This window comes from Procambarus clarkii, chromosome 79, assembly GCF_040958095.1.
Source record: "Procambarus clarkii isolate CNS0578487 chromosome 79, FALCON_Pclarkii_2.0, whole genome shotgun sequence".
NCBI classification, from domain to species: domain Eukaryota; kingdom Metazoa; phylum Arthropoda; class Malacostraca; order Decapoda; family Cambaridae; genus Procambarus; species Procambarus clarkii.
Window position 1 is genome coordinate 17,618,266 of NC_091228.1, and position 19,791 is coordinate 17,638,056.

A 19,791-nucleotide genomic window follows, 5' to 3' on the forward strand; every position below is an offset into this window, starting at 1 on the left:
GAGTTAGACAGCTGGTACGGGCTGCTTCCTGGGGGTGAAGGCCAGGTCAAGGACCAGGCCGCGGGGACACTAAGCCCCAAAATCCTCTCAAGATAACCTCAAGGAAGGTGTTGCTAACCGGTTAACACCCAAGCTAACAAGGGGTAGATGCAACACTGAAAACCCCTATGAAATATACAATCACGGGGGGGCCTAGCAGAGGGCCACAAAACACTACTAGTGGAACTATAGCCACACTAGGTAGACCCCCACCAGGCAAAGAAAAATAAAAACAAAAGAAAAACCCCGCAAAAGTACACCGTCTCCAGAAGCAAGAGGAACTGGTCGTCGCATAGGTGGCAGGCCGTGCAACACTTTGACGCCCTAACCAGCACAACACCAGTCCCTACCCAAGGCCAAACAAGGGTCCCAAGCCCCAGCTGGCCCCAAGGGCGAGGCAAATGCTGAATAGCAAGAACCTCTACGGGAATGGTTCCCGAACGCCGCAGGGAAGATAACTCTGTCACGCAGGGGCAGTACTAAGAGGGTGCTTAGGGAAGGAAGCTCCTAAGCGCATGCAGCCCCGGTACTGATGCGGAACACCTGGCCACCGCACAACACAACACACAGCACTGAAAGCCACGAAGGCAAATACCGCCTAGGCAACTGAGGCCAAAGAAGCGTCTTACCAGGTTGATACACTCGTGTCAAAAACAAGTGGTGATACACTCGTGTCAAAAACACCAAGCGCAAAGAGCATAAGTGTAGGGCAGACCAGCAAGGTACCTCACTGGCCCGACCTGCTTAAAGCAGCAGAACCGCAGAGAAAACCTCGGGTTCAGACACCAAGCCAGCAGTGCCTGAAACCAAGGCTGGGCCTGCCACCATGGAGCCAGGGTCATCTCCTTCCCCTGAAAGTTTTCGAGCCGAGCCAGAACCCGAAGCAACAGCTGGACCGGGGAAAAGAAGGAAAGAAACTCTAACCTTGATCAATCAAGCCGAAAAGCGCCAACCGCGAAGTCTTTGCAATTGGGAAAGGGCACCACACACTCTGGGAAACGCTGAGACCAAGCTGACACAAAGGAGTCCACATCCAGGCACCTGAATGTCCGGCAAAGCCAACGGAAGGAATCGGCGTTGACTGTCCATTCCGTGGACAGAGGAATAGACAGGTTGTCCGCCAGGATGTTAGACACCCCCCAGATGTGAACCCGCACAGAGAGTTAAACCTCGAGAACTCAGCAGAAGAACTGCTCAAAGCCACCAGCCCTAGAGAGCTGCGGACTGAAGCAACCCCCTCGATTTAGACAAGGAACCCCTGGGGCGTAGTCCAAATGAAGCCGGATAAAAGCCCCAAGCGAGTCAAATCTGCCACAGCGAGGGACAAGGGGTCTGTGAACACATTGAGTGAGGGAATGTGAAGGCGCCATGGCACTGAACCTGGAAAACCCCTAAAGGAAGCCGGCAACGCAGCAACCGATGCAAGGCCCCTGAAGGACAAACCCAGAGATCACGAGAGAAGTGGAAGGAGTCCCTGAAGGAACCAGAACAGATGCAGAAGCCCAACTCGACCCAGTGGGTAGACAAGCACAGTGAAGTTCAAACTCCCACACAACTGCTGGAGCAACCGCCGAGTGACCCGGGACCCTCCAAAAACAGCCGAAAGTGGGACCGCAGCCGCAGCATCGCCTCTGGAGGGAGAGACGTGGAAACGGTCCAAGAGTCTCAAACAAAACCCAGCCTGATCCGAACCCGGGACGAAACCAGATGAGACTTCCTCCAGTTCACCAGGAACATGAACATGGTGAGCTAGGAAAGAGCCACATCCCTGGCGACAAGACAAGCGAACCGAATGGGAGCCCACACCAGCTAGTTGTCGAGATCTTGAGGTTATCTTGAGATGATTTCGGGGCTTTTTAGTGTCCCTGCGGCCCGGTCCTCGACCAGGCCTCCACCCCCAGGAAGCAGCCCGTGACAGCTGGCTAACACCCAGGTACCTATTTTACTGCTAAGTAACAGGAGCATAGGGTGAAAGAAACTCTGCTAATTGTTTCTCGCCGGCACCTGGGATCGAACCCGGGACCACAGGATTACAAGTCCAGTGTGCTGTCCGCTCGGCCGACCGGCTCCCTCGGTCAGGATCGGATCCTGACCTATCTGGTCAGGATCCGAACCCCTAGCAGACACAGACGGGCCATCACGACCCGGGTAAGATGTGTGAATACGCGAAGTCCCAGATTCAAGCCAAAAGGAAGGCAATGGAAGAAGTCTGACACCCCACCACAAAACCTAACCAATCCCTGAACCCCTGATGAATAGCAACGTGCCAATGTGCATCCATGAAGTCCAGAGGACACCATCCAGGCACCTGGTTCCAACAGAAGCTGGACCTGAGACAGAGTGGTCATCCCACAGGAGGGGCAAGGAATCTAGGGGGTTCAGATGGGACAAGTCCAGAATGAACCACAGATCCGCACAGTCCCATTTCGGCAATGGAAACAATGTTTCGACCACCCCCAATCCTAGATGACCTGACAAAGTGCAGGGGAAGAAGCCTGCCCCACCAGCCCCAATCCCCCCGAAGGAGGAGGAGGAGGAGCCACCCAACGCCACCACAGGCCAGATGACACGATCGAAAATGCCCACAATTCGTGGGACCAAGCACAAGCAAACAGAGCAAGCCTCCCCCCCTTCCCCCATCACCCCCATCAAAAGGGCGAAGTGCTAAAGGGCCGATGCCTCTTACAAGAAGTCAACTGCCGAACAGAGTGATCACTGTGCCAACCAGATGACGCCAACTACGAAGGCAACGTCAGCTCAGAAACTGGCACCAATTACCCACCTCAAGCAGCGGAACCTGAGCCCAGGCACAACCTTTCCGAGAAGGCCGAGAATGGCCGCCATGGAGAACCAACAAGTTTGACAATGGATGACAACTAGACAAAGCTGCCTGCAGAAACTGCATAACAGCAGCCTTCACAAACAGCAATGGACAAAATGGAGACAAAAACCTAAGAGTCAGGGCCCAAGTGGATTCCATACAGAGGGCGAGCATAGCCTGATGGCACGTGAGGCGAGAAGCACAGAACAGACACACCACCTGCTTCAGGATAGGCGCAAACAGCTTCAACAATGTGGCCGACGCCCTAGCCAATGAGGAAAGCACCCCAGATAAAAGCCCGACACTCAATGCCTCCACATTCTCTTCAAGCAAGGCAGAAGACAGCTCAAGAAGGGAAAAGAAGCGCAAGATCGAAGTCAAATGCCCACAGGCGTGCAAATCCTCCATAACCAGAGATGCCGAAAACGTAGGAACCTGCACGTGCAGCTGCACAAGGCCAACATCCCGAGAAAGCACAGGGGGGAAGGGGGAAAACAAGCACTCATTAACCCTCAAACCGCTAGGGGTCCAAATGGCTTTAACACCCACAGGCGCAACAAAACAAAAATTCCAAAAAATTCTTTCATCTTATAAAAGTGTTCATTTTTGTTCCCTGATCATGGAAAAAAATAACAACAAAATCGTAGGTGGCATATTTTAGCCGCAATAGGGTAGAGAAGTCTGGCAAAAAACCAGCATTGAATGTAATGAAACGCCATTTACTGGGTGAGTCCCGGAGGCTCCCCGGAGCTATCCAGGCTGAATGGATATGTATAACTTTCTGGCATCAGTCAAAGTGCTAAGAGTTCTTGCCTACCGGGGACCACGAGCCAGAACCTGGCCCCCTCAGAGAGGCACGAGGAGCAATGGCCTATAGAAATCCCCTTGTGGTTGGGAGCATTCTATGTCTGCCATCGACCGGGATAGGCACCCAGAAAGGTAGGCGCCCCAAAACAAACCCCTATTCTGGTGAAATTATTGCTACCGAAAGCCGAACGAGTGGACAGAACTCCCCAAACAAAATTATCAAACTAGCATGACGTCATCACGTCGCCGCGCCACTGTCTGCGCAACCCCCCCCCCCCCTCCCCAAGAGGGGGAAGGGGGAGCCCCAGACCCTCCACACCGGCGATCCAACTGGCAGTTCTTAGGCTGGATGTCAAAAGACGCGAAAACGCCACCGACCGGAGGAAGGGAGGGATGCCGGTGAGCCTCCGGGACTCACCCAGAAAATGGCGTTTCATTACATTCAATGCTGGTTTTCTGGGGGGGAGCCCCGTCGGCTCCCCGGAGCTACCTTACCAAAAGATAAGTAAAGCAGGGAAGGAACCGGGAGGCGGATACCACACGTCCTAACTGAACAACCAAAACCAGAGACAAAACAAAGACCCAAACGAGAAGAAAAAGACCACCCAGGCCAACGACCAGGACGGCCCCAAAAACTCAAGAGCAGGCCAGAGGGGAACAACGCCCAGGACAGCAAGTGGAACAGAGCAGAAGGAACCGCAACACCGAACGCAAGCAGGAGCGGCTCCGCCAGCACCAACCAATACGAGGTGACAGGACACGAGCCCAGACGACGGACCTGGAACAACCCCGAAGGGAAGACAAGCCAACCCTATCAAAGACCGAAGGACCCTTCGCAGTGATAGGAAAACTGGAAGGACTACCAGGAAAACCACACACCGCCCCTGAGATGAAACACGCAGGTGGGAGACCAATAAGGAACCCACCAGTGCCGACACAAACGACAAGAAACTAGCACCACGAACGAAGGCGCAAAATGCGAATCTAAAAACTGCGACCCCGCAACTCAAAGAAGCAAGATAACCAGCTCCAGCAGGGAAGAGAGACGCACGCGTCCCAGAGGCACCCAAGAGGAGAACTACCCAGGACGTGAACTGCAGGAAAGCAAACACACCCGATCCGGAAAAGGAACAAAGAAAAACCGGAGCCAGGACCGGAACCCAGCAAACCTGGTCCCAAGAAAAGGAACCAGAAAGGCAGGAGCGGCAGACCAAAAGTCCACAACCCCCCACAGACAGCGCAACACCGAAGCCTGCAGGAAGTCACATAGAAGATCACAGGATCTCGTACCAAAATGGAACACCGGAGAAGTCCAAAGGGAACTGAACATGGACAGAGGCCCACCTGAGCACCAAACAACAGGATAGGCCAGAAGCACTGACCCAGATATACAAGGTGAGAAGGTGGTGGAGGCCAAGACCGTCAGTAGTTTCAAAGCGTTATATGACAAAGAGTGCTGGGAAGACGGGACACCACGAGTGTAGCTCTCATCCTGTAACTACACTTAGGTAATTACGAATAGGTGAAGCATGGGCGGAGGAAAAACGGGAATAGGTATTTAAAACCCCGAATACAGCCCAAGGAGCAGCTGGGAAGTAAGGCACACGACCAACCACAAAATGTGTAGAGGATGACATACATACCCGACGGACCTAGTGGACAGCAGGGTGCAGTCAGGCACCAAAGTTAGGCAAGGAATGAGTGTCCCGTGAGGGAAAAGACCCAGGTGTCGACAACGAAACCAAAAGTGCCGAAATGCGGGGCAGAGCCCCACAGGACAAAAAAAAACAAAAGACAGGGACAAAAGTCACTGAAAACCCACTCAAAGTGACCAAACACACCACGCCAACACCCCTTTTAGGAGCCATCGACTCAATCCCGCCAAGCGGGAACGAGTAAACAAGGATGGAGCAGTGAACAAGGGTGGTGGGGTGAGCAGAGTATCCCAATAAGATACTTGCTCCAAACGCATTAGCCTAACGAGAGAAGCAAAGCTCTACGGAGGACCAATCATGGAACTCTAACCGTTCCAAACTTCCAGTTAATATGCCTGCCAACCTTTGGAGAATGGCGAGGTATTGCCCGAGCATAGAAGCAGCAGAGTAGCGAATAATAACTAGTCGACCTGCAAGTGTGGTCTAGAACAGACACTTGCGAGAAACCGTACCGACTCCCAGTGCGCTGAACTCGCACCATTGCCCGCCAAAATAACATCCACATACCACTGTATATGCAACAAAACATATGTAGTCTCTGAGTGGTTGTGCTTATTGTCACCAATCTTCGCGAAACAATAGAACTGGGACAGAGGCACACGCCACCCTTGTAGCACATTTTGGATACGAAACAATGGGCATAAAAGGGATAAGTGTAGAATCAGGAAAGACCTGAGGAATGACTGGCAAGGTAACAGGTTCGGAGATTCGCGGAACCAATTACCGCGTAACGTGGTGGTGGGGCCCCCACGATTTGTGCAAAAGTGGGTTAGACATGTTTATGAGCGGGAATGGTTGGGAAGAAATAGGAGCTGCCTCGTACGGGCCAATAGGCCCTCTGCAGTTCCTCTGGTCTTATGTCCGTATGGTTGTATGCACAAGGGGACACAGGACGAAGCCGAATACCCAAAGGAACCACAGACACGAAAAAACCCAGAGCAACGTCAGAGGGGAAAGGAAGCAGAAAGCACTAAGAAGCTATGTGGTGGAGGCAGACTCCACCCACAGGAGCAACCGTAGAGAAGACAGAGCCCAGGAGGTTCAGGAAACTGCACAACTGTCAACTGACAGGAGAGGCGGGGGCCCAAGAGCCAGAGCTCAACCTCTGCAAGCACAACTAGGCAAGTTCCCCACCAAAAAGTGAGAACCAGCCCATGGCTGACAGAAGCGCCAGACATGACAACCTCACCTGCAAAGCAGACACACGACCGATCCACAACACAGGCGAGGCAAGTAACATACCAGGAGAGCGCTAATGGTGTGCCCGAAAGCCAAGCATACTCGAGGCAGTATGCATGGAATGTACCGTTACCTGAATAAAATACGGAAGTCGAAGGAGAAATACGTCCAGAGGCGCGCACCCCGCAGAAGACAGAGCAGGACAGAGGGGGAGGAAGCGGGCGGCGCCACGCCAAGCCATCCCACACCCGGAAGCAGAGGAAGAACGAAATGACACCCCCAGACATAAATCTAGAACACCCTCAGCATCCAGAGGGCTACGACCGGAGGAAGAAAACAAGCAAGAAGCCGTGGAAAAACCACGAGAAACGACGCGAACACACGAGCATACCGCCCATAAACAAAACGCACATCGCGGCCCCAGCACACAAGGTACGAACGCACCACCCGTCCACCGGGAGGCGTGACTCGTACACCAGGCGGACACACATATCGTACACACAACGTACAGACACAAAGTAAACACACATCGTACAAACACCAGGAAGGCGTGCGTAACGAAGACGAAGAACGCCGAAAATGGAAGTAGAGACGACACGAAAACAAAACAAGGCGAAAACGAAGCAAAAGAAAACAGATGACAGAAGGTAACCAACGAGGCCAACAAAAAGCCAGAGGGAAACCTCATTGAAAATCAACAGACGTTCCAATAATATTGGAAGGTATGAAGAGACTCGCGAACCAATGAGAACCACGACAAGCACCCCTGAGCATGGGACACGCAGGGACAACGATACGAAGTGGTTTAGGCATTGTATGTACAAGGCAATATATAAATCCATCAACGCGTGTTTCACACTTGTATGAATGTACCTTACCTGAACAAACATTCAATTTTTTTTTTCGGAACAGTATCGCAACGTAAGAGCGAAAAGGGTAAGGAAAAGGGGGCGAAACACACACCCAGGAACGACGGGACCGACGAACCTGAAGGAACACGGAACCGAACCCAGGGAGGGGTATACCCGAAAACAACAGGAACACAGAGAGGGAAGGAACAACCCCACTCTGAGGAACTGCCAGCCCCTCACCAAAGGTACAAGGACCCAAGAGGGGTAAATGGGGCCGAGGCCCCCCAGGCAACCCCTCCCCAACCCCGGGAACCTCGACGGCATGACCCGGGGCTGAGCCGCACCCCCAAAGCCCCAGCTTGACAAGGAAAAACCAGGGCAGCCGTGCAAACACTAAGGAAGGAAGCCCACTGGTCAGACCCCATACGGCACGGCTGGAGGAGCCGACTCAAATGCCTCTGCCACCACCCCGGAAGAGGAAACCCCCGAGACCGCCCGAGTCTCAACCCAACCAGTTGCTCAAACGAATGCTCTACAAGCCATGCTGCACCCGCCGATGCTGAATTCCCATCGACAAGTTGTGCAGCCTCCGGCGGCAACGAATGCTCTGCAAGCTATGCTGCACCCGCCGATGCAGAATTCCCATCGACAATTTGTGCAGCCTCCGGCGGCAACGAATGCTCTGCAACCTATGCTGCACCCGTCGATGCTGAATTCCCATCATCAAGTTGTGCAGCCTCCGCCGGCAACAAATGCTCTGCAAGCTATGCTGCACCCGCTGATGCTGAATTCCCATCAACAAGTCATGGAGCATCCGCCGGCAATGAATGCTCTGCAAGCCATGTTGCACCCACCGATGCTGAATTCCTGTCAAAAATAGTGTAGCCTCCACTTACGATGTAAAATATGATTGAAAGGCATATAAATTAATGTAAAAAGTGTTGATAGAATACAGTATTGTAAATGTTAATGTTTATTTAGGCCTTGACAAAAAGATACTGTACAGTGTAAATATACAGTAGAAATAATTTTCAATTGTGAATTAGAATTAGAACTCACGTGAATTAGTAGTAAGGCTAGCTGTTGTGTGAAGTGAATGCCTGAAAATATGTGTACATACTGTATGTACCCTGTATACAGTCCTGAACAATATAAAACAAGCGTTGCAGAGAATGACGTAATCTTCACAGCTTTGTGATCTTCAGCTTCATTAAAAGTAAGTCAATTTACCAATTTTATTATAGTATTACAATATATTAATTGTTTTTTTTTTCAACAAAAGCTACATATTAATATGTGCAAATGTATATTCTATCATTAGCAGAGAAAAGGTGAGCTCAAAATATTTCGTCTTGGCTAGCTCTCAGTGACAAGGCTCGATCGCCAGTGTATGGCATGGCCGCCACAGCCTGTGTCGTAATAATAATTTAAAAATACATTACCTGCACTGTTCAGGGTAAAACAAAACACATCTCTAAAATTTTATTGAGAAAATATTAACAATCACTGACTGATACATGAAATATTTCACAATACAAACGAATGAACCAATTTTTTCCCATCTATCTGGACTTGATCAGACCGTGTTCACACATCATCCATGCAGCAGCCACCAGCTGGCTTAATCGTCGGCGTGGCACTAAATTGGAATGCAATTACACAATAAACTTTATTTAATTTTAGTTATACAGTATAAAATATATCCTACCTGAATGTTACTTGAAAAATTACCCGACCCGACTTAACTTCGGAAATAACAGAGCTCCGGAAATAACGACCAGGGTACAGCCCCATATAGGCCGTTAAATTGAGTGGATACTACACTTTAAAAGAAAAGTACAAGCCGCCGACCAGTGGGCAGAGAGCACCACGCCGGCCAGGCAAAGAAGGCACAAAACTGCATCAAAAGGTCCACCTCGACAACGAAACCTCAAAGCCCCAGCACGACCACAACATGTGCCTAGACCCAAAAAGATCAGTCTGCAAGCCAAGAAGACAATGGAACTCCACAAGGCAGAACCGGGTCACACGAGGAAACAAAGCCCCCTGAACCCACAAAGGGGGCCCCAAGAGGAAGAAACCTCTGGAACGAAACCAAAGAGCCCAAAGGAACCCGGAATCGAACCAGGGGGAGCCCAAACCACCTGCTTGATGGGGTTCTGGGAGTTCTTCTACTCCCCGAGCCCGGCCCGAGGCCAGGCTCGACTTGTGAGAGTTTGGTCCACCAGGCTGTTGCTTGGAGCGGCCTGCAGGGCCACATACCCACCACAGCCCGGCTGATCCGGAACTTCTCTTAGAAAGCAGTCCAGTTTTCTCTTGAAGATGTCCACGGTTGTTCCGGCAATATTTCTTATAGTCGCTGGGAGGACGTTGAACAACCGCGGACCTCTGATGTTTATACAGTGCTCTCTGATTGTGCCTATGCCACCTTTGCTCTTCACTGCTCTTCTCTTCACTGTACACCACATTTGCCGGTGCAGAAACACCACAGAAAGGCAAAGCACAGCCCCAGACACAACCCCCAGGGAAACGGTCATAACAGACCGAAAACTGAGGGACAAAGTGTGGGAGCAAGCATAACAGTCAGGACACTGAGCCCAAAGTCAAGGGCCCAAACCCAAAACAGACAAAAAGGGAAACCCGGTGTAAAATCAACACCCAAACGTTCCCAGAGGAACAGGAAATGGGCAGAAAACACCAGAAAAGCAAAGAAACGACAACAGGAGAATAAAACCCCTGAAAAAAGGTGAAAACTCATCCAAGACGCTCGCTTGCACACCCAATAAACCCCAACGCCGCCCTGGCGGCCACGCCGGGAAACCGGCAGACGAAAATGGCCGCCAGAACAGAGGGCTGTGACCGACGCTAAAGATACAAAAACACGCCAACAAAAGTGGGAAGCAAGTAGACTGGATGGGCGAAAAACTCCGCCCCAAAGCAGAAAACCCAGGCAGGGGCAAACCGCCCCAGAACTGCTAGCAGGCATCCCCCACAGCCCTGTAAACCAGCAACAGAGGCCCCGGGGCAGAGCCGTCCTCCAAGCCCTCCGCCCTTAAAGAAAAGGAAGGGTCCATGGGAAAGGCAGCAAGAAAGGGCCGCTGGTAGGACCCAGAAGCCTTGGAAAGAGGATCAGGTTTGAAAATCTCCGTCCCCCAACCCGAACGAGGCAGCCCCCGAAAACCGCCCGAGTCTCGGCCCCAACTAAACCCCGCCCCGACCCCGAAACCCGCAGACGGTCCGGAGCCGGGAACAGGGAGGGAAAGGGGCGAACAGCACCTAACCAAAACGGGGCGGCCGCGGGGCATCCGAGTGGGAAACCAACCTAGCATGTTACAGCAACCTAACCTAGCTTACAACACGGATGCCGCCTGTACTCTGAACAGTAATAACATCAGGAGAGTACTGGAGAACAAGCAGAGAATTTCTCTCGCAAGACTCCGGGTCAAGGTGTCAGTGACCAACAGGCAGACACATTCAATGGTCCCCCGAGCCCAGACAGGGGTTTCCAGGGCCCGTAGGCTGACTGCTACGGGAAGCCCGGGCAAGGTGTTGCTAACAGGTTAAAAACCCCAAAAATAAGAAGAGGATAGAGGATAGCACTGAAAACCCCTGCAACGTGTACAATCACGGGAGCCTAGCAGAGGGCCACCAAACACTACCAGTGGAACTACAGCCACACTGGGCAGACCCCCATCAGACATGAAAATAAAAACAAAAGAAAAACCCAGCAAAAGTACACTGTCTCCAGAGGCAACAAGAACCGGTCGCCGCTTAGGTGGCAGGCTGCACAACACCTTGACGCCCTAACCAGCACAATACCAATCCCTACCCAGGGCCAAACAAGGGACACCAGCCCCAGCTGGCCCCAAGGTCGAGGCAAATGCTGAGCAGCAAGAATCTCTACGGGAATGGTTCCCGAACGCCCCAGGGAAGATAACCCTGTTATGCAGGGGCAGTACTCACAGGGTGCTTAGGGAAGGAAGCCCCTAAGCGCATGCAGCCCTGGCACTGATGAGGTACTCCTGGCCACCGCACAACACAACACACGGCAGTGAATGCCACACAAGGCAAACACCGCCTAGGAAACTGAGGCCAGAGAAGCATCTATCCCGGTTCACATTAGCTTACGAACTGAAGCTTGGCAGCCGGCGCGGTAGGTCCGGGGCTCCCCCCTCCCCCTCTCGGGGTGGGGAGGGCTGCGCAGACTATCGGCGCGGCAGTAAAGTGTGATGTTTGCTTGTTTGCTTGTTTCCATGTGATTGTAGGGAGTTTCTACCTCTCTGTTCGGTTTTTTGTTTTAGTTTTTTACCATGTGGGGTTTGTTTTGTTATGCCTACCTTTCTGGGTGCTTAACCTCAGTCGATGGCAGATAGGAAATCCCCAAACACAAGGGTTTTTTCCAGGGCCATTGCTCCCTGCAACCTCTCTGAAGAGGCCAGGTTCTGCTGCTGGTCCTTGGTAGGTCTGAACTCCTTAGCTAATGTCCTGGTCTAATATAACATACATTAGCCCGATAAGCTCCAGGGAGCCGTAGGGGCTCCCCACAGAAAACCTTCAATTCGCGTGTTTAGTGAAGCTCTGCTGTCACAATTACTCACCAAGTATGGCCAGGAAGATAGCGTAAGAACAGCTTATCATGCCCCAACCAGAGTGCATTTAGTTTCCAACAGACTGGCTGGTAAAGAGGCTTTTGCAATTCACAAGCCTGCCTGCCTGCCTACCTACCACCTACAGGAACTAAGGCCAAAGGCATACGTGAGTGCATTGTTTGCAAGCACTCAGAACGAAAACCAAGGAAGTGAAAATCTGTGTGTACCATATGTGTCGTGTGCAAAATCCCGCTGTATCTCATGGACTGCTTCTTTGAATATCACACGCTTGCTAAGTACTAAGAGTGTAATACAGTGTGTTACTTTGTAAATAGTGTGTGAAACTGTATATAATGTATTATTAGTGAAAGTAAAACAAGTAATATTGCAACAATAAACCTTTATTGAGGACACTTTAGTGACATGTATCAAAGTTCCATGGAACATTATGGACGTTATACTTTATATACATTGTCAGGACACATTTATACATCTGATACGATACGAAAAAACATTAGAAAGCATTGAAAATACATAGAAATAATATTTATAAATATAATTGTGGCAACTGGCGGGTCTTGAATGGCCCGAGCGACCATGTCTGCGCGACTCATGTACCAGCGGCCAGCCCATGATGACGTCACATCGCACCTTGTCCACCTCCTCACGGCCAAAGTAAGTGGAATTTGACATTATTTTTTATATACACGTGTTCAGGGAAGGGAATTTATTATTTTAAAAAGAAAAAAGATTTTTTGGGAACACTTGATTTCATGCGCACCAAGGAAATTTCACAATAAAGTCGGTGCAACACGGTGGTTAAGGCAGCTAGCCAAGAAGAAACCCCAGGCACTGGGGCCATTCACTGGAAGAACAGTCACCAAACATAGCCAAAGCAATCAGGCTACAAATGGCAACCACGGCGAGCCATATATAAAAAATTGTGCAATTCCCAGTATACCCCAGCACAACCAAATAATTTCAGCCAATGGCCCAAAGAGAGGAATCATAGCACTGTTATTAGCCCAAGGTGAGGCTCTTCATTCCGGGGGCCAGGCCTCTCAAGGTCGGACTCCCTAACACACCAGAGAAGATAACTCTGTTCATGCAGGAGCAACATTCATGGAAGAAATCCATGAGTCCATTCAGCCAAATATGCAACAAGAGCCAAGCCCACACAGCAAGCAAGGTCAAAAACATGGATGTAAAGCTAATACTACAACAACAAAAATACACGAAGCAAGACCTCGGAAGGACAACAGTGTCCAAAGATGGTGGACACTTAGCTTGAAGTGTTGGGGCTTGCCCACAACTGACGGACCGGAAAACACAGGTAAATCCAAATGCTGCCTCATCAGCAACAGAACTGAGATGGGAGCCAGCTGAGGGCTGGGGGGCTGGGATTCCTGCTGGTGACAATTGATACTAATGAGTTTTGGGCTAAACTGAGTGAATCCCTCATTCTGTGTAGGTTATTTGTGGAGTTGTTTGGTTGTTGAGAGGTTTTGTTTTCTGTGAGCCCTCCAGTTGTCTGTAAAGGTTCACCAACTTTCTAGAGGCTTTTACTGGTTGGGAGGCAGATTGTCTGCTGCTCCCTGCACCTCTGCGAAGGGGACCAAGTTCTGAGTCTGGTCCTTGGTAGGCCAAACAGAACTTGTGTGACTGGTGTGACTTGTAGTATAAAGCAATCTTAGAAAGTAAGTTTTGGAGAGCTACTGGGGGTCTCCCTCCAGAAAAGACTTACCTTCAGCAATCTGTGCAGCCCATAGTTTAAGATGGAAATCAACAAGAACTTCTTTCTCATGTTCAAGAAGAAAGTCAAGAAGGGAACCCATTGCCATCAACTCTTGAACCTAGAAAAAATATAATAAATAATTTCCTTTATAAAGATATGCTGAATATTCATAATTTTATAGTATGCTAATGAATATATGCAGTATGCATATATGCATTAGCATATACCTCTAGACCAGGGGTCTCCAAACTATGGCCCGCGGGCCACATCCGGCCCGCCACATAATTTCATCCGGCCCTCCAAACAAATCCCTGTGTGGTGGCCTTGAAAAAATAATTATCGTACGAATGGCATCACAGAATTATTCAAAGCTGGGGCTGCTGACTGGTGGCGCTCAACCCGAGTCAGTTTTCCTCTCTCTCGATAGTGTGACGCACAGATACTAATACTGGTAGGTATGTGTTGTGCATTACAACCAATCAGTTGTGTATAACTGTATATTGTGGGGATGGAGGGCGAGTGGGGCTTCGCTGCTTCCGTTTCAGGGAGCACAAACACTGTACAATATTCTTTTCTCTGTACTTTGACAATGCCTTTATCTTAGTTATACAAAATAGCAATAATACTATTGTAGCCAAAAAACCAGCGTTGAATGTAATGAAACGCCATTTTCTGGGTGAGTCCCGGAGGCTCCCCGGAGCTATCCCAGGCTGATATGCTAATGTCAGACTTTGGCATCAGTCATGTGTATGGAGTTCTTAGGCCTACCGGGGACCACGGCCAGAACCGGGCCCCCTCAGAGAGGCAAGGGGAGCAATGGCCTATAGAAGCCCCCGTGTAGTTGGAAGCATTCTATGTCTGCCATCGACCGGAACAGGCACCCAGAAAGGTAAGCGCCCCAAAACAAACCCCTATTCTGGTTAAAATTGCTACCTAAAACCGAACTAGTGGATAGAACTCCCCAACCGAAAACAAGCAAACTAGTGTGACGTCACACACTGCCGCGCCGCTGTCTGCGCAGCTCCCCCCTCCCCGGGAGGGGGAAGGGGGAGCCCCAGACCCCCCGCGCCGGCTACCCACACCTCAGTTCTTGAGGCTGGATGTCAAAAACGCGAAAAACCGCCGACCGGAGGGAGTGAGGGATGCCGGGGAGCCTCCGGGACTCACCCAGAAAATGGCGTTTCATTACATTCAACTCTGGTTTTCTGGGGGGATCCCCGTCGGCTCCCCGAAGCTAACTACCCACAGACAGAAAAAGAGGGACTTACCCGGGAGGCGGTCGTAGCTCACCCCTCAACTCGAAGCCGAGACAACTGGCTGCAACCGCCGACCCAAAGCAACACAGGCCCGACGAGGCCCAGGGACATTCACAAGGTAACGAGCAGCCAGGACCCTGTTCGACCGCCAAAATCCCGGCGCCCGAATATCAGACCAAGACATATTCCCAAAGACGGCAGCAAGAGCCGCGAACTTACGAACGTCATGGGCACGGGGATAGACCGCAGGCTGGCTGGACCTAATAACCCTGCGGACGACCTGAGAGACCCGAACCCGCGAACAGGGAAGAAGGGAAACCGGATCAACCCACAGCGCGTCCCCGGACACAGAAGCTGTGGCGCGCAAATAACGGCGAAGCGCCGCAACCGGACACAAAACATGATGCACCCCCGGCCTGACCAACCAAGCATTAACCACCCATGGACCCCTCCGGAACGCAGCAGTCTCATTCTTTGCCAGAAAAGAAGGAGACGGCTGCAAACGAACAAAACTATCACCACGACCAAAAGAGCAGAAACCCCTGCGCCGGAGGAGAGCATGAAGCTCCCCTACCCGACCCCCAGAGGCCAAAGCCAACAAGAAAAGTGCCTTGGAAAAACAATCCTGGACCGAAGGAGCCACAACGAAACGAGGAGATGAAAGGAAAGCGAGCACTCTGTCCAAAGACCAGGACGGCTCAGGCGACGCATGAGCAGGCCGGAGGTGAAACAATGCACGAGACAGCTTGCGAAACGGCGCAGACGAAACATCGATACCGAAAGCAAGCTGAAGCGGCTCCGCCAGCGCCGCACGATACGAAGCGACAGTGTTAGGCATAAGATGACGGTCCTGAAACAACCACGAGAGGAAGGACAAGACCACCCGAACAGACAAAGAGCTAACACGACGAAGACGCAAAAAGAAACGGAAGGACCGCCAGGAAACTTCATACTGCCGCCGAGAAGAAGCCCTCAGGTGGGACACCAACAAGGAGGCCACCTGATCACCATAGAGATGATGATAGACCCGAGTCAAAAAAACCATACGCGAAGACTCGAGGAGAAGATCGAACCAGCTACGCAACGCACCGGCCCGATCTGCTGAAAGAGGCGGAGCCGCGGGAAAACCCTCGGGTTCGGACACCGAGCAACCAGCGCCTGAAACCAAGGCTGGGCCGGCCACCAAGGGGCCAGAAGGACAACTCTCCCCCGGTAAGTCTCTAAGCGAGTCAGGACCTGGAGCAACAGCCGAACCGGGGGAAAGAGGTACAGGAACCCCCACCTCGACCAGTCGAGCCGAAAGGCATCGACCCCGACGGCCTCGCAATTGGGGAAGGGCGCCGCATAAACGGGAAGACGCCGCGACCACGCCGACGCGAAGAGGTCCACTTCGGGGCGCCCGAACGTCTGGCAAAGCCAACGGAAGGACTCGTCGTCGACCGTCCACTCCGTGGAGAGGGGAACGAAGCGAGACAGGGCGTCGGCCAAGACGTTGGACATGCCCCGTACGTGAACCGCCAGGAGAGCCAAACCCCGAGAACTCAGCAGACGAGTCACCCGAAGCGACCAACCCCAAAGAGACAAGGACCGCATCGAACCCCCGCGGTTCAGGCAATGAACCACCGGAGAGCAGTCCGAATGGAGCCGAATCGTCGATCCGCGGGCCACCCGAATCCTCCCCAGAGCAAACCACACTGCTGCGAACTCCCGCACCGTACTGTGAGCTCGACGGAAGGATGGATCCCAACGCCCCTGGCCGGCCTGGTGAGCACTGGTCACAAAACCCCAGCCGAGAGACGACGCATCCGTGTACACATCGAGCGAGGGCTCGGGTAGGCGCCAAGGCACTGAACCCCGAAAAACCCGAAGAGGAAGCCGGTGACGCAGCAACCGACGCAAGTCCCCCAGGGGTCGAACTCTGCGATCGCGAGAGAGGTGGAAGGGGGAACCCCGAAGGAACCAGAACAGCCGTCGAAGCCAAACCCGACCCGGCGGGTATACCACCATCACGAAGTTCAGGCTCCCGCATAGCCCCTCGAGCAACCGCCGGGTGACCCGAGGGCCCTCCAGAAACAGACAAAGCCGGGACCGCAGCCCCAGGAGAGACTCCGGAGGGAGAGACAAGGAGGCGGTTCGAGAGTCCCACACGAGACCCAGCCAAGTCCGAACCTGAGAGGGAACCAGATGGGACTTCCTCCAGTTCACCAAGAACCCGAACCCGGCGAGCTGGGAATGAACCAAATCCCTGGCTAGCAAGCAAGCTGACTGGCTGGGAGCCCAAACCAGCCAGTCGTCGAGGTAGGCCAACACCCGAACACCTAGGAGACGCAAACGAGCCACCACAACCCGTGTAAGGCGTGTGAACACGCGAGGTGCCAGGTTCAACCCGAACGGGAGACAACGAAAGCGGTAACTCAGACGCCCCACCACAAAACCGAGCCAGTCCCTGAACCGCGGATGAATCGGGACATGCCAATAAGCATCCTGGAGGTCCAGGGACACCATCCAAGCTCCCGGCTCCAAGAGGAGCCGAACCTGAGACAGCGTAGTCATCCGAAAGGAGGGGCAATGAACCCAGGGGTTCAGACGGGACAAGTCCAGAATGAACCGCAGGTCCGCGCAGTCCCGTTTCGGAACCGGAAACAGACGGGAAACCCATCTGAGGGACGACGTCGTTTCGACGACGCCCAAGCGTATAAACTCTTAAAAATAGCTTTGGAAGAAGTTAAAGTAAATTTAAACATAAATGACTACAATAGGTTAGGCAAGGAAATTCAACAGGAGAAACAGCTTTTGTCAGCACAAATGGAGGAAGTTACACAGGGAATAGAACAGTGCAAGAAAGATATGCAACTCACTTATGCACAAGTGGCCAAGGAGAAGGAAAAAATAGAAGAAGCAGTAAAGGAAGTCAAACACTGCAGCAACCAAGATAAAACAAACATTAGGCTAGAAGTGAGGAAAGAATTGGCATCTAACCCGAAGTTGGTGCAAAACACAGTTGATCGGAGTAAGTCCCTGATCATTTTTGGCTGCAATGAAAAAGCGATAACATCTAGGTCAGAAAGAGCTGTAGAAGAAGCTAGAGTAGTAGATAAAATTGTTGGCCTCGTGGAAGGTCTTACAAACAGAGAGAATGTGTGCGACTACAGGAGAATAGGCAGGTACGTAAAAGGGAAAGATCGACCTTTGAGGATCACCCTAAACGGTGCCAAACAGATGGAAGAAGTACTAAGGAACGCTAGAAAATTGCAAAGGGATGAGGATGGGAAAGGGTGGTCGTTAAGACGAGATCTTTCAAAAGAAGATAGAGAGAAGCTGAAACTGAACCTCGCCGAGGCAAAACATTTAAATGAGAGCAGGAATGAAGAAGAAATAAATTCTTTTTTCTACAAAGTGATAGGGGTAGGCAAACCAGTAAAGTGGTACATAAAGGCAAACCAACAAAATCAATAGAGAGAGGGGGAGTGAAGAATAAGGAAAGGGGGAACAAGTTCCTGAAGATTGCATACACCAACATAGATGAAGTGAGATCGAAGATACTGGAGTTAAGTGATGTAATACAGCTGCAGACACCAGACATTGTTGCACTCACGGAGACAAAACTTGAAGATGTAATTTTAAATGAGGTCATATTCCCAAGGGGCTACTCAATTTGGAGACGGGACAGAAAAATTAGGAAAGGCGGTGGCGTTGCTGTGCTGGTAAAAGAACACCTAAAGGTGAAGGAAATAATGACTGCCAATCCACAAGAAGTTGACATAATAGCACTAGAGATCTGCTATGAGGATGATAAACTAATGATGATAAATGCATATAGTCCACCGCCAAGCAGCACATGGTCAAAGGAGGAGCTAGATAGTAAACGTGATGGTCTTATAACAATAATGAGAGAGATTATAGCGAGAGCGGATAACGATAGATCACGACTGTTGATAGTCGGTGACTTCAACTTGAAATCCATAGACTGGGAAGCATATGAAGCTAAAACAGAAGATTTTTGGACCTGTAAATTTGTAGACCTCATCCTGGAAACATTCTTGTATCAACATGTTAAACAAGCTACGAGGATGAGGGAAGGGGACGTTCCCTCCATGCTAGATTTGATATTTACCAGGAAGGAGGAAGAGATATTTGACATTCAGTACCTTCCTCCCTTGGGTAAAAGTGACCATGTCTTTTTGGGAATAAAGTATGCAATGCGTTATAAGCTGGAAGAAAATAAGGAGGTTGAAGCAGTTGAAAAACAAGACTTCAGGAGAGGACATTATGGTGACCTTAGAAATTTTTTTAGTGAGTATAATTGGACAGACTTGATGCTAGGCAAGGAAGTGAATGAGATGTATGTCAAGTTTTGTAAAATATATGATAAAGGCACAAAAAAATTTATACCAAAACAGAGATGCAGAACTAGGAAACAGGATTGGTTCAATAGAAATTGCGAGAGGGCTAGAGACCGAAAGACACAAAAATGGAATCAATACAGGAAGAGGCCGAACCCCCAAACATACCAGCGATACAAAGATGCGAGAAACAACTACACGGCAGTGAGGAGAGAGGCAGAAAGAAATTTTGAAAAAGGGATTGCGGACAAATGTAAAACAGAACCAGGTCTATTCTATAAATTCATAAACAACAAATTGCAGGTAAAGGATAATATTCAGAGGTTGAAAATGGGAAATAGATTCACGGAAGATGAAAAGGAAATGTGTGAAACACTAAACGAAAAGTTCCAAAGTGTGTTTGTACAAAATGAAATCTTTAGGGAACCAGATACAATAAGAATTCCAGAGAACAAC

The 19,791-nt window shown here is 50.8% G+C and overlaps 1 protein-coding gene across 5 annotated transcripts in view; it reads right to left on the reverse strand.

Annotated features, from left to right (window-relative positions):
- Window positions 1-19,791, reverse strand: part of Shark (SH2 ankyrin repeat kinase) — a 433,095-nt gene that overhangs the window by 146,694 nt on the left and 266,610 nt on the right. For all 5 annotated transcript variants that reach the window (XM_069314561.1, XM_069314558.1, XM_069314563.1 and 2 more), the window contains exon 14: window positions 13,746-13,854. In XM_069314561.1, the coding sequence (XP_069170662.1) occupies window positions 13,746-13,854 (109 nt within the window). The remainder of the gene's footprint in view (window positions 1-13,745; window positions 13,855-19,791) is intronic.